This window comes from Aphelocoma coerulescens, chromosome 1 (genome assembly GCF_041296385.1).
Source record: "Aphelocoma coerulescens isolate FSJ_1873_10779 chromosome 1, UR_Acoe_1.0, whole genome shotgun sequence".
Lineage (NCBI taxonomy): Eukaryota > Metazoa > Chordata > Aves > Passeriformes > Corvidae > Aphelocoma > Aphelocoma coerulescens.
In genome coordinates this window covers 82,892,592-82,905,880 of record NC_091013.1, presented here as the reverse complement: position 1 = coordinate 82,905,880, position 13,289 = coordinate 82,892,592, and the positions used below count along the sequence as shown (strand labels likewise).

The following is a 13,289-nucleotide window of genomic DNA, read 5'->3' as shown; positions in this document are numbered from 1 at the left end:
TCCCACTGTGCAAGCTTTTGTACAAAATGAGAGTATGTCTCTGTCCATCCATAGAGCAGTTTGGGTGCTTTACTGTTCCCAGTTGTCACCCTTTTCCTCTGATTGTGCACCATGGACAACTTCCTCTGTAATTTTTTGTTTAAAACTTCATGGTCTTTTTCTCTTCTAATTTCAGCTGTGCCACCACTTCAGGGCATCCACTGTCTTCTGTGGGTGGACACTGTGAGCCTGGATAGGAGAAAATGCAAGTAAAGAAGCAGAGCAGTCAGATCAGCATCCCTGGCAGTCTGAGGCAGTTTGTGGCCTCTCACTAGTCCACCCTTGCTTGTGAGCATCATGACAGAGGTGAGCAACAAAGCAGCACTACCAGTGGAGGGCCATTCCTCACCAGCACCAGGGACACTGTGGGGAAAATGTGAAGACAAAAGGCAGCAGAGATTGGCATCAAAACCTTGTTTTAGGTGGGAATCAAAATCCCAAAAATGTGTTTTTAAGCTCTTCCCTAAAGAGTTTGTTGTCCTTCTGCCCACCCCCTCCCCTAGCCCTTGAATCTCTTAGTTATAATAGGAAGATTGTTTCACTCTTGCTTTTCTCTGTTGCTCAGCACTGGGCTCCCTTCCCAGAGCAAGTTTTTAAACTAATTTTAAAAAGAGACTGTTTCCCCATGGGGCAGTGAGGAGGCAGATGTGCTCTCTGACATGCCATGGCATGTTGGCTGGCACTGTTGTGCTCCAAGTCCAAGCTTGGTATGTCTACTGAAACAAATGGTGTCTCTGTCATGAGACTGCTTGCCCTTGGAGACACTCTCTTCTTCCTTTTCTTCTCAGAAGAAATGGACAGTCACATACAACATTAGAGTCTCAAAGAGGCCATAATAGGAGAGTGGAGATCCAGCCTAGAAAAATATTTGGAGTCAAGAATGTTTTGAAAGACTAGAGTAGAGGGGTCAAGCATGTGAGGAGATAGATTTTCTATTTGTAGCAAATCCAGTGTCAGCCATGTGAACAGAGACGGGGCTGGAGAAACAGTATGGGAAAACAGACAGACAAGCCTGTCAGCTTCTTAATGTCTAGAGAGTTTGGAGAGAGAGTCTAGAGAGTCTAGAGAGCTGACATGCTTTTCAGGTTCATTTTGCAGGGAGGTATTCTTCCTTTTGAGAGGTTGTTGGTGCTTGAGACCCTTGGAGAACAGGAAGACTGCTCATCTATGTCAGGTCAATGAAGATGGATGTAAACATTTCATTCTCCTTTCCCCCTCTTCCTCCTAATATTTTCTCATTTTCTTATCACAAGAGACCTTCCTCAGATTTCTCTCATCTTCTCACTTGACCTGTCACAACTTGCCTCCTGGGTTTCCTCACACCTATTTTCATTTGTTTTCCTTCTTAACCTTTTCTTAGCCCCCCAGATTTTCAGGAATGCAGATCCTCCTCCACTCTAATTTTTGCGCAGTATCTTCCTTTTCCTTCTGGTCAATAATATTTTCTGGATCCTTACCTCTTTTCTTGCCCTTCCTCTCTTAATTTTCCCCAACACACTTTACCTCTGTCATGCCTTGCAAACCCTGTGTCTATACAGTTTGTTGTCCACAGCCTTTCTTGTCTCCCACACACCTCTGCCTGCCACTGAGTGATCAGCTTCCTCATGAGGGGAAATGGAGAGGCAGCCACTGTTCTCTTCTCTGGTGACCAGTGACAGAACCCAAGGGAATGGCCTGAAGTTGTGTCAGGGGAAGTTTAGGTTGGATATCAGGAAAAGGCTCTTCACCCAGAGGGTGGCTGGGCACTGGAACAGGCTCCCCAGGGAAGTGGTCACAGCACCAGCCTGACAGAGTTCAAGAAGTGTTTGGAAAATGCTCTCAGGCACATGGTGTGACTCTTGGAGCATCCTTTGCAGGCCCAGGAGTTGGACTTGATGATCCTTGTGTGTCACTTCCAACTTGGGATATTCTGTGATTCTATGATCACTTTTTTCATGTGTCCATTTGGCCACATCACTCTGCATCCTCCCTGGGCTCCCTCTGCTCCATCACATGAAACATCAAGTTCTTGTCCGCACTGTTGGGACTGCTCAGCTTATTGCACTGTCACCCTTCAATGGGTTTGGAGAAGGCAGCCCCAGCTCCCACGAGGCCACACTGCTGCCACAGTTCATGCTGACACCACCAGCTCATGCTGCCCATTGCCCACTCAACGTGTATTTTGCCAGAGCCCTTCTGCTCACATCAATGACCTTAGGGCTGTTTGGGATCTGATCTTAATACTCCTTTTGACATCAGTCCCTATAGGCATCACTCCCTGTGATGCCTACGATAGCAGATAAGCTACTGCAGCACCGAGTCATCAAAACCCCTGGCCAACTCCATCTCACTGTGTTTGAGTCCTCTTTCTGTGCTGCCTTGGCTGGGAATGTAATCTTCCCAGGGCAGAGCAGTCCTTTTGTCTTTATCTTTTCAGCATGGTGAGTGCCACAGCATGATGATGGCACTAGTCTCTTTAGAAATAGTGATGTTAGCACGAGAAAAAAATATGCAGCTCTGTGTTCAAGGGTCACAACAGCTATCTTAAATTAGATAGAAATGGGAAAGGCACCTCGCTTGGACAGAAAATCGAACTGGGAGCAGAGGAGTGGAACTCCATGCTGGCTTTGAACAGATGTTCCTCATGGGAAGTGACAACCTGAAGCTCCTGCTCTTCAGGATGAGTCAGGTTTATCTGTTTGCTGGTAAATGCAGAGCTAAATTGGCAGACAGACCCCAGCCTCGCACCTGAAAGGAAAGAACTCCTCAGAGTTTCCCAAAAGCCCATAAAAAGCCTTTGAGACTCAGAAGAAAACTTGGGGCTATACACCTGATAAGACAGAGGTGCCACTTTGAGGTAAGAGGTTGATTCGCAGGTCCAGGACAGAGGCAGGATGTTTCCAGGTGGAAATCATTGATCTGTTCAGCGTGCTGGTGGCTGCTGTCATGCACATCTAGAGATACCTCATGCTGCCTTTTTGTTGGACTGGGACCATGCCCATGCTGGGGTAATGGCATGGCAGCCTTGGAGTGGGGTGTTTAAAGTTCTTTTCTGGCCTAGGTTTGCCTGAGTAGCAGGGCTTACCATACTTGTGAAAATATTTTCTTCTGCTGCCCAGGTAATTGCAAGTCTGAGATCAGAAAAGCACCTAACAGCTAAGGTTCAGCTTCAGTCCTTGATTTTCCAGGAGCCTTTTTACATCCAGGAAAATGAAATTTTATGTCTGTGCTTTCCTTTCCATCACCTTTCCTGAACATGACTAACTCTTTCTTTTAGGGCTGGGTGACCAGTCATCTGCCTGGACCAAACCCAAACCCACTTACTACATTTCCTGTTGTTCCCCAGCTTGTCCAGCCTGCCTCTGTCTCCCCTGGCTGATATCACCACACCAAGAGCTGTTGACGTACTTCCTTGTCTTGATACTTCCAGAAGTCATCCCTGAGTAGAGGAATGATAGCCATACAGTACAGTCTATTTTTAGCCTTTTAGAGACTCCTTCTCTGACCTTGGGCAGGCACTTTAATCACTAATTGTACCACTTCATAATTTTCAGTATGGACTAATCCTACCTTGTCTGCAAAGTACTTGTGGGATGGTAGCACTTGGGAGTTTTTTTTTGCTTGGAAATTGTATTATAAAAGGGACTTGTGCCCTACTGGCATTCAGGATTTTTTAAGTTGTTGGCAGGACAGAGGATCACATCTCACTTCTTGGGTGGGAAAATGCTACCTTTTCTTGACTCCAAGGTACTGCTCTGTAATCTCCTTTCCATCTCCACTATTTTGAAAACAGTCACTGCTTTTACCCAGCAGCAGCCAAGATATCAGAGGCAGCTGTTCATTGGGTGATGGTTACTCTGCTGAACATAAACTCAGAGGAGCAGCTTCATTCCCTTTTTCTGCCAGTTCAATAGGTTTGGCCAAAACGTTCTGAGCTGGATGCTGGTTAGAGGTATGTGATCTGAGGGTCTTCATCCTTCTGCCTGTTGTTAGTATCTTCTGAGGGAGGGTCTCCAAAGGTGAGGTGATACTGGAGAGTTTTGAATGCCCCATACAGCACCAAGAGAGATGGGAGGTGAATGCCTTTCCCAAGCATCTAAGCAGCTTGTGGCTGGCAGCAATAGTGGTGACAGACACCCCAAAAAGGGACAAAGGGGGCTCCCAGCATCTCCAGTGTTGCAACCTCTCTTCTTCCTTTCCCTCTCCTTTGGCCATGCTCACAGCTGGAGAGGACAGCTAATACCTTCTTTGGGGTGGTGAGTCTGACTTTGCAGCATCCCCTCTGACAGCCTCAGGAACATTTCTGGCTGTGTCAGCCAAAATTCCTGCCGGGGACTGCTGCAATGCAGCACACCACACCCCCGCCGGCGCTGAGCCCCAGCCTGGACGGCCAGCGCTGCTCAGCTCCAGCCCTGCCGCTGCCATAGGCGTCCCTCCTCCTCTTCCCACCGAGCCCTGATGATTTCAGGTTGCTTGGCACCATCTCCTGAGGGCAGTTGCTTCCGCAGCGTGTGTCAGAGCAGCCTGGCACACGTTCGGTTTCACAAGGTGCTGCCTGCAGAACGCGCTGGCTTCCCGAAGGGATCGGCTGTGGTTTCATATTTCATTTCCCTCGCACGCTACACCCGAATTCCAGACCCTTTCTGGCTTCGCTGCTGCATGGACTCTGACCGTAGATCCTTTGCCGTACCCAGAGGAGGCAGACCGGGCTTCCCTCAGCTCCAGGGAGTGGACCATGAAGACGTCAATTGTATTCTTGCTTTGCATCTCAGTTTTCCCAGGCTTTTCCCAGGGCAGAGTTGTTAGAGAGGATGAAACTGGTTTTGCCGAGTGTAACGTGTTCTTCCCTGGACAAGTCCCACCCGAAGGATTTACGGAGCCGTTCCATGTGAAAATTTGTCAGCAGTACAACAAAGAGCCACGCTTTGCAACCCTCTACAGTACTAAGGACAAAATCCCTCTTTATTCAGCTTTTAAGTTTACAAAGCCAGCTCAAAGTGAGGAGGAGAACTGGCTGGTTGAACCACAGGTAAGGCAGCTTTTCTTTCACTGTAAAGCAACTGTTCCTGGGGAACATTTCCTCTGGGTGAAGCTGGGGCTAGAATTTTGCAAAGGAGGCAGGAACTCTGCTTGTTGAACTTCTGTTGGTATGAATTTAGCATGAGCAGAACTTATTTTTGTGCTTGGAACTGAGCAAACAAATAGTTTCTTATCCCAGGGAGCTTATAATGAAAACTGGGAGGCTATTGCATGAATGTGCAGTCCCAGGGGAGAGGAAAGCCCTCTCTGACCACACCAGTGATGTGTCTGTCCTGCCCAGCCAGCTCTTGTGGGCAGGGAGCGCTGCTGGTGGGTTAAACATTGCAGTGTCAAGTTCAAAGTTTGTTCTGTTGCCAGTGTGATCACAGTGTTGATAGGAGTTCTTTAGCTTCACTAAGCAGAGATAAAACATCCATTTGTGGTTCACCAAGTTGATGCTGCAGCTTTTCAGTGTGTCCCACTGTTGCAGACTGAGGTAGGGAAATGAGTTGCTGTGTCCTGGGGCGTGCAGGCTTCAGTCAAGTCAGAAGTATGCAGTATTAAATGAATTTTGCCAGAACCTCAGTAGTTTTTGTCTCCCCTGATGCTTGGCATGTTTAAGCAAGGCCTTCAGGCTGTTCAATTTAAAGGAAATCCTTTAAAAATTGGTGGTGCCCTAAGACAACATTAGCTCTTCTTCCCCCCTCCCTCCCCCCCCCCCCCCCCCCCCATGCCATGTTTTAGATTTTTCAGCAGTGATAATGAGGAATTTTGTAGCAGCATCAAGCTACCCCATCTGTTGAGCTCAGGAAAGACTGCCAGTGTGCAAGGGTGCTTTGTTAGGGCAGGAGTGTCTGAAGTGTCAGAGCAGTGTGTTGGGAGTGTGGCCCTCAGCTACTGGATGTTGCCACAATCAAATTCACCCCTCTGCCAGGAGAATGCTGTGCTTATTTTTCTCATGTGTGGTGATGAGATACTAAGGCCACAAGGCCACAGGCAGTGAAGAGAGGAGATCCTAAGTGCTTATCACCCTGGACTATCTCCTGGCTCTCTGGGCTGGGTTTTGAGTTGTAGGAGTTCCTAAGGGCCTTTTGATCTAAGTTCCTTCCACTTCACAGGCAAGCTGTGGGAGCTTGCCCTTTCAGGACAGAGGAAGCTTTTTGCAGACTGTCATTACCGAGTTGTGGAAGGGTGGTAAGTTTTTAAAGTGTAAAGGAATGTAGGCTGGCAAGAATCTTTGGTCAGTGCCATGGAGGCAGCAAGGTAAAGCAGCAGAGATGAGGTCCTTTCCCATTTGCCTTGGCCAGTGACACACTTCATCACCTCTAGCCCCCATATCTCCTCCTGCTTCTTGTGGTCCAACTCTCCCAACCTACCTAGGTAGGCTCAGAAGCTGTTCCTGCCATGGAGCAGTGGGCAGCCCCCCACCAGTAACTTCGGTTTTCCTGCACCTCCCTTTAGATGGCTTTTCTGCCCTTCCTGCTCCATTCCTTTTCACCCCTCATCTTGTCCTTGTTCCTGCCAGCACTCCAGAGTCCCAAACCTTGTGTGTCCTGCTACCAAAACCTTCTGCAGCCTCAGAAATAATAGGGCAGGTGCTAACTTTAGTCGCTCTAGCTTCTCCAGAGCAGCCTCACAGGCTGACAGTAGTTCTTAGACCCACTAATGGGTCCCCTTCATCCATTGCTGAAATGCACATGTCTCAGAGGTGGGAGGTAGCAGCTCTGCAGTTCCCTGGAGCAACCTCTGACTTAGAAAAGTACTAAGACAAAACAAAATCTGCAGAAGGATATATAAGTGGAAGAAATCAAGAATATGAAAAATTCCTGTAACTCAAGAAATAAGAACATACAGCCCTCTCAGACACTGCCACTTGGAGGAGAGAGTGAGGAAGAGCTTTCACACCCATCATGTATGTTCTACCAAGGCTAGGTCAGATGGCTGCTGAAGGGAGCCCTTAGCACCACCTGCTCTGTAGCCTAGCCCGGGGAGCTCATATCACCGATTTTCTGGGTAATTTCCTTGCTGAGACGGGTAGCTGGGTATGAGCTGGTTCAGCGACACAGTGGCATGGGCATGCACATGGAGATGCAGACACACAGCAAATGGAAAGAAATCACCGTAAAAACATTCTGAGCACTCCAGTGAAGGCCTCAAGTTTGTCATATGCTTTTTGGGGGGGATTATGATGTAAGTGGTGAGGGCACCGTCTCACTCCCTTCCTCAGGAATGTCTGCCTGAGAAACAAATGCCAAATGTAGCACAGCGTCAGTAATTGGGTGAGAAGTGTGAGGTATGTCAGTGCCACCCGCTGCGGATTGGCAGCTGGAAACAATGAATTAATTCGGCAATTAGTGAAAAAGTAGAGAGCAGGAAGGGTAGGCTGATGAGCAGGGTATTGATGGGACTCCCCCAGGCGCAGGTCTGAAAACCTGCTCTGCCACAGATTTCCTGGGGGCTGAGAGCAAGTCACTTAGGTGTTTTTCACCTCGTTCCATTTTGGTTGTCTGAAAATCTCTGTGTTTGATTCTTTCTGTAGCTTAGACAGAGATGGGAGACTCTGGAGTTGCTTTTTCCATCCTAATGTGTGAGGGGCTGGATGAATTGCCTCGTGTTTTCATTTGGTTGATGGCTACCACCAGGCAGATGACCAAGCTGGCATTCTTACCCAGCTACAGTGCAGCTACCTCTGAGCTGCTCTTGCAATCTCTCTTGGCAGAGAGTCAAGAAACAGGCACTTCTAGAGCCACTCATGTGAATGTCCTACTACAGAAACCTCAGTGTAGGCTGTAGTGTGCCTCTTCCCTGACATATGAGTCCCACACTAAGGTTGGATCAAACATTTCCACTTCAATCAAAGGTGTAAGGGTGCCTGAGGAAGCCGTGGTGGGAGAGGGGTGCTGAACTTCACCAGGGATCCTTAATACCAGGGTGGGGAAGGTGGGAGGTCCTGCCTTGTTAAATGACCAAACTCAAAGGAAGTTGCCTGCCCTAATAACTGTGTGTTGCCATGCTTTTAATCCCCTCTGCCTCTGTCCCATCTGTGAAACTGCACCCTCCACTTAATGACACACATCAATGTTGTTATGTGCTAACATCCACACAGGCTTCAGGCACATAAGTTATATTTAAATCTCTATCTTATGATAAGGAGTTTACCTGTCTGCTTGGATTTTACCCTGAGCAGTTCCAGGTTGTTTGGACAGGTGGCTTCATGGCTGACTCCATGAACGCAGATATGCTTTGGGGTGACACAAGCCAGAAGCTTTTTGAAGCAGGGAAGAAATGTATCTTGCAATGCAGATTAGATGCAGCGCTGAGACAGCCTGCCTTTGGAACTGAGCTGGAGGAGGCATGAAAACCTCAGGTACGCATTAGTTATTACAAACCTTAATAGGAGTTATTATAAGCATAATTAGGTGATGTCAGAGCCTGACACATGAACAGCACACAGCTGCATTTTTATCATATTCTTCTTTAACTGCACCCAAACAATCCCAATGGAATGTGCAAAGGCCTGCAACTGGACAGGTAACCAGGGACATATTTTCTTGATAGGCTCCTCAAGCTTTGCATGCAGCAGCTCATAAGGACAGAGAAATTAAATTTATTCTTCTTCATGTAGGTTGGGAATATCTGCCAGGAGGCAGAGCTGATCCATCTTAGGTCTATGTGTCCTTGTAGCATGGTAGCACTCACTATGGGAGTGAGATGGGATGAGTGTCTCTGGGAGGGTTTAAAACTCCAAAGGGTCATAGCACTGAGGAGAGTTCCTGGGCACAGCCTCACATCTGTGCCCAATCCCCCTCACCTCTTCTGTGTGATTAAACACACTGGGTGCATCCCTTGTCCCATGGCACACCATCATCTCATCAGAAGGGGAGAATGGCAAGGGGAGCGGGACCAGGAAGAGACAGTCATTTTGTAGAATGCAGAATGTCTGGCTTCATCAGCCAGATGCAGCCTGTTGTTTGGGGTGACTAAGCAAGAGGGGCAGAATAAGGCAGTAAAAGTGCAGAATTAGCTCTTTTTTAAGCAGCGCATTTAGAAAAAGCTGTGATTTGGGCATCAGCACATGGGACTCACAATGATCCTCCCAGTCCTCAAGCAATAAGCATCAGATGCTTCAAAAAAAGAGCAAGAAACCTCCTTAGCAGGAGGTGGGGTAATGCAGCCCTCTGCAATGGCCAAGCTTGGCACTGTGACCAAGCTTGGTGCAGAGGGAGCCCTGCGCCTTGACTGCTGGGGGTTGGCTGATGCAGGACGCCAGCCAGAGCTCAGCTCCCGGGTGAGGGTGATGGACAGTTGCTGGCACTGGCCAGCACTGGCCTTTTCATCCTGACTCTCAGCACAGGCTGGTGCAGAACTGTGAGGAGGTGATGTGGCACTAAGAGGATGCAAACTCTGTGTAAGATTGCAAGGACATAGTTGGGTGTCTGTCCAAGTGCACTGCAGGGTGGTCAAGAGACAAGGATGGATGACCTGGCAGTGATTCAAGGTAGTATATGAACTGTCTGCCATAGATGTCTCCAAAGTGCATATTAGATAGTGCAGTAAACAATTTATAGGCCGGGGCAAAGGCAGAAGGTTTAATTGGGCCAGCACAGTGCTGGGACCTGAGGGCCACAGCCTCTGAAACAGAGAATACAGAAGGCGGTGACTGCCAGAGATCGTCTGCCACCCCTGAGCTTCTACCACCATGTTCACCCTCTAATCTGAGGAACAAAATGACAATTTGGTGCAGCCCTCTGGAGCGGCTGCAGGCAGTGTCAATAGGAATGACTATGGATCAGACAGAGCTGTGGCCACCTGAGAAAGACCTGAACACACCCTGACATTTAGTGCTTCTCCTCCCACTGCTCTTCACCGCCTCCACCTGCCCCCTTCCCCTGCCCCCGTGCATGGCTCCAGGACAAATTCCTGCTGCAGTAATTGCTACCTCCGGATCCACTGCATGGGAACCGAAGACACAAGCAAGTAGCACAGATTCCGTCGAGGACCTTTGGTAATGGCTGTGTGGTCATTAAGGATGAGGTTCAGACTATTAATGACGTGAGGATTAGACTACTGATGACCAGCCCTGCAACAGCCCTAGGAGCTCACTGCTGTGTCTCCTGTTCAAGGCGAGGAAGTTCAGGTGACCTGACATGATGTATGGCTTCATGCTTGCTTCTTACACAATAAGTGGTAAATGCCTTCTCTAGACACCTTATACACCATGGCTTGTTTGTTTTTTTCTTTCCCCTTGGCTTGGATTTGATAGTTCAGAGGGACTTAAGCTGCCATGGTTAAGTTCTTAAATGAACTGCAGGTACTACCACAGTAGGAGGTGAAAACATGACCCCAAATCAAGCTGTCTATTGGTCTCAAAAACCTCTTCTAGGACAAAGCACAAGTTAGAGGCTTCATATAGGGTGCCTGGTGAGATTTTGAAGGATGTGCTGTGTGGTGTACAAGACTCAAGAGCTGTGAATATCCTTCAGAGCATAAACCAATGTGTTTGGGAGAGAAGCTAAGTAGAGAATACATTCCTCTGAAGCACTTCAAGGAAAGTAAGGAGTGGGTGTGGGATATAATCCAAGGCACGACATGTACTAGTAGTCCTAACGAAGAGTAAATGTCGAGGCCCATTTTACACATTGCTTTCTAGGAAGGTGAATTGCATGCAGTAACACTTCTCTCTGCTCTTTCAGATAGATGATCCAGAAAATGACTTGCACGAAATGGTGCATGAAGCCGATATTGGTGGCACTGTGGCCAACCTTGGTGCAAATCAAGCCCTGACCTCAGACTATGCAGGCTCTGGCTACGAGAGAGGCCTTCTCAATCCCAGTGGGCTTAATGAGGAGGATTTCCAGGTGGCCACTTACACACTCACGAACGCTGTCCCTCTGAGCCCAGCTCTGAGCAAAAGCTGGCACAGAGACATTGGGAAGGTAGTGGAACAAGCTCTGATCCCTCACTGCTCCAAGATGGATCATCTATATCTCCTTGCAGGTGCAATTCCTTCCAGTGTCCGAGTTAAAGGCAAGGTGTCAGTGCCAGAGAGCCTCTGGCTGGCAGCCTGCTGTGATGCTCCAGAGGGATGGTCCCTGGGACTAGTGAAAAAAATCAATGATGAAAACAGCTTGGCAGACCTCGCTGTAAGAGAGCTGGAGAAGCAGCTTCTACCAGGAGTTCACTTGTTCAAGGGCAACTGTGGGGAGGACAAACAAAGCCAGGAGAAAAGAGAAGCGGTATTGCAAGCTGTCAGTCAGATCCGCTCTGGAGAGCAAGTAGAAACAAGTGACAACCAGGAGACCAAGGACAGCGGCTGGGTGAGAAGAGTGGCTGGCATCATTGCTACCCCTTTCATCAAACTTCTGGAACTCCTCATCTACATCTTTGTGGAGCTGGTGAAATTTGTGTTTTATTTTCTGTGGCTTGTTGTAAAGCGAGTTGTTGGTACAGTTCTGGATGGAGTCTGCAGCCTGTGGAATGGGATGGTGTCCTACCTTAAAGCTGTCAGCATGGTGCTCATCAGCATCCCCTATGATGCTGGGAGGGTCATCATCAATATCTTCCTGGGCTTCCTGCAAATTGTTCAAGACGTGATGTCCCTCACCTACAGGATCCTGAGCATCCCCGTGGGGTTCGTCCTTCACCTTGCTGCTTTTCCTTACCACTCCATCTGTGCCATTCCCTCTGTCCTTAAAGACATGGCTACTGGGATTGGGGGCACCTTCTCGCTGGTCATCGATGCCACAGCTGCAGTTCTGCATGGTTTTTATTACCTAGCTGGTCACATCGTCAAACGGTTTGTCCCTAAAGGCTCCTCTGATGACTGATAGGGATGGAAACCAAGGCTGCAAGTACACGGAATGAAGGAGGAGTGGGGCAATGCTTTAAGATACATGGCCAAATGCTGTCAATTTCATTCTGGTATTTATTGTAGTGACATTAATAATAATGAACTGACTGGGGAATAATGAGGAGGGCCAAGGCAATGTTGCTCGGAGCCGCCACCACTGTAACTCAAGTTCTGTCTGTTGTAAAATGTTCGGGTTTTATTGGTGCAGGCCACAAAGCTTCTGTGATTTGCAGGTGTCAAGATGCTTCCTCTGGGAAATGCACACGAAATGTGGTATGAGGTAATTTCTTTCTGGCTGTGGTGACACTGAGACTTATGAAGTGTCAGTGAGCTCATCAGAGAAGCCCATCCCTTCCAAGGAGCAGGTGGTGGTGGGCAGGGGAGGACTTTGGTTACAGAGGGTTACTGGGACTTGATGAAAGGAGAAGGAGGCAAGAATGCAATGCCTTGGGGCTGGGAAACAGCAGGGAGCAGGGTGGAATGGGGGCAAGGTCCTGCTGTTGGCTGCATTGCTCATTTTTCTGGTGTCCCACCGGTAGAGGCGTTGCAACTGGGTATACCTCATAGTCCTCAGGCCTTTCCAGACATCTGAAACTGCATGGATCTTGCTTGCAGCAAGGAAAGACCCACTGCCCGTTTTATTTGCATGATGGGAAAGCATTTTTCCTTAGCCATACCAAGGTCACCTTCCCCCAAACCTTCCTTGCTGTCTGGTGACCACTGAAGGTCTAAGCCCTGAAAATTCAAGTAGTGTTCTCTGAAGGTCTAAGCCCATGAATGTCTTAGCTCTGAAGCCCTCGTGTCTGCTCCAAAGCCCAGCAGATCTGCGAGTCATACTTTTGGCTTCTGTTGCCACCAGCCTTGCCTCCCTTGAGAGCTGACTGCTCCTGAAGCACTCAGGGGACTGGACTGTCAAGGGGGAGGAGAGGCAGGAGGGATCCCTGGATGCAGCTCTTGTTTTGCTTTGTGAAGACCCTCCTGGTGAACCCATGCACAAACACACACTTTAATGTCAGAGGTGAAACCAACCCCTCTTCTGCACTGCTCATCCTCTCTGCTCACTCTTCACACCATCTTCCCTCTGCTAGCATGAGCCATGTCCCCCAACATCTGCAACACTGGAGCTGGGGCACACATCAGGGCTTTGCAGGGGACCATCAAGTGTTAGTAGCCAGATGAGGGGCACAGAGACACCTGCTGCTGCTGGAGAAAGGCACAAGAGTGCTGCCCTTCCCTGGGGCTTGGCTCAGCAAGGGGCTTTGGATCTCTTGGTGCAGTTGCCTACAGGAGGGAGGCTTTTTGTCTCAGCAGCATTTACTTTGACTGGACTCCAAGAGGCATTTGGGAGTCCTACATACATGGTTCCTTCCTTTCACACCCATCTGTGTCTCTCCCTCCAGTG

General features: G+C 48.6%; 1 protein-coding gene across 2 annotated transcripts; it reads left to right on the top strand.

The window, feature by feature from the left end:
• The first annotated feature begins 4,457 nt into the window (after nt 1-4,457).
• On the top strand, nt 4,458-12,156 carry ENDOD1 (endonuclease domain containing 1). 2 transcript variants are annotated; one of them, XM_069015131.1, is made up of 2 exons: nt 4,458-5,047; nt 10,731-12,156. In XM_069015131.1, the coding sequence occupies exons 1-2, from the start codon at nt 4,754-4,756 to the stop codon at nt 11,862-11,864; spliced, it is 1,428 nt and encodes a 475-aa protein (XP_068871232.1). In that variant the 5' UTR covers nt 4,458-4,753; the 3' UTR covers nt 11,865-12,156. The 2 variants fall into 2 exon arrangements, with proteins under 2 accessions (XP_068871232.1, XP_068871240.1); XM_069015139.1 differs by lacking the exon at nt 4,458-5,047 and adding an exon at nt 9,904-10,174 and having other exon boundaries at nt 10,735-12,156.
• Nucleotides 12,157-13,289: the final 1,133 nt, after the last annotated feature.

What these genes read in the sequence shown, in the direction of transcription:
- ENDOD1 (XM_069015131.1), top strand. Translation starts at nt 4,754, where the DNA reads ATGAAGACGTCAATTGTATTCTTGCTTTGCATCTCAGTTTTCCCAGGC. An exon ending in ACTGGCTGGTTGAACCACAG is followed by an intron (nt 5,048 to 10,730) that starts GTAAGGCAGCTT and finishes CTGCTCTTTCAG; the next exon opens with ATAGATGATCCAGAAAATGA.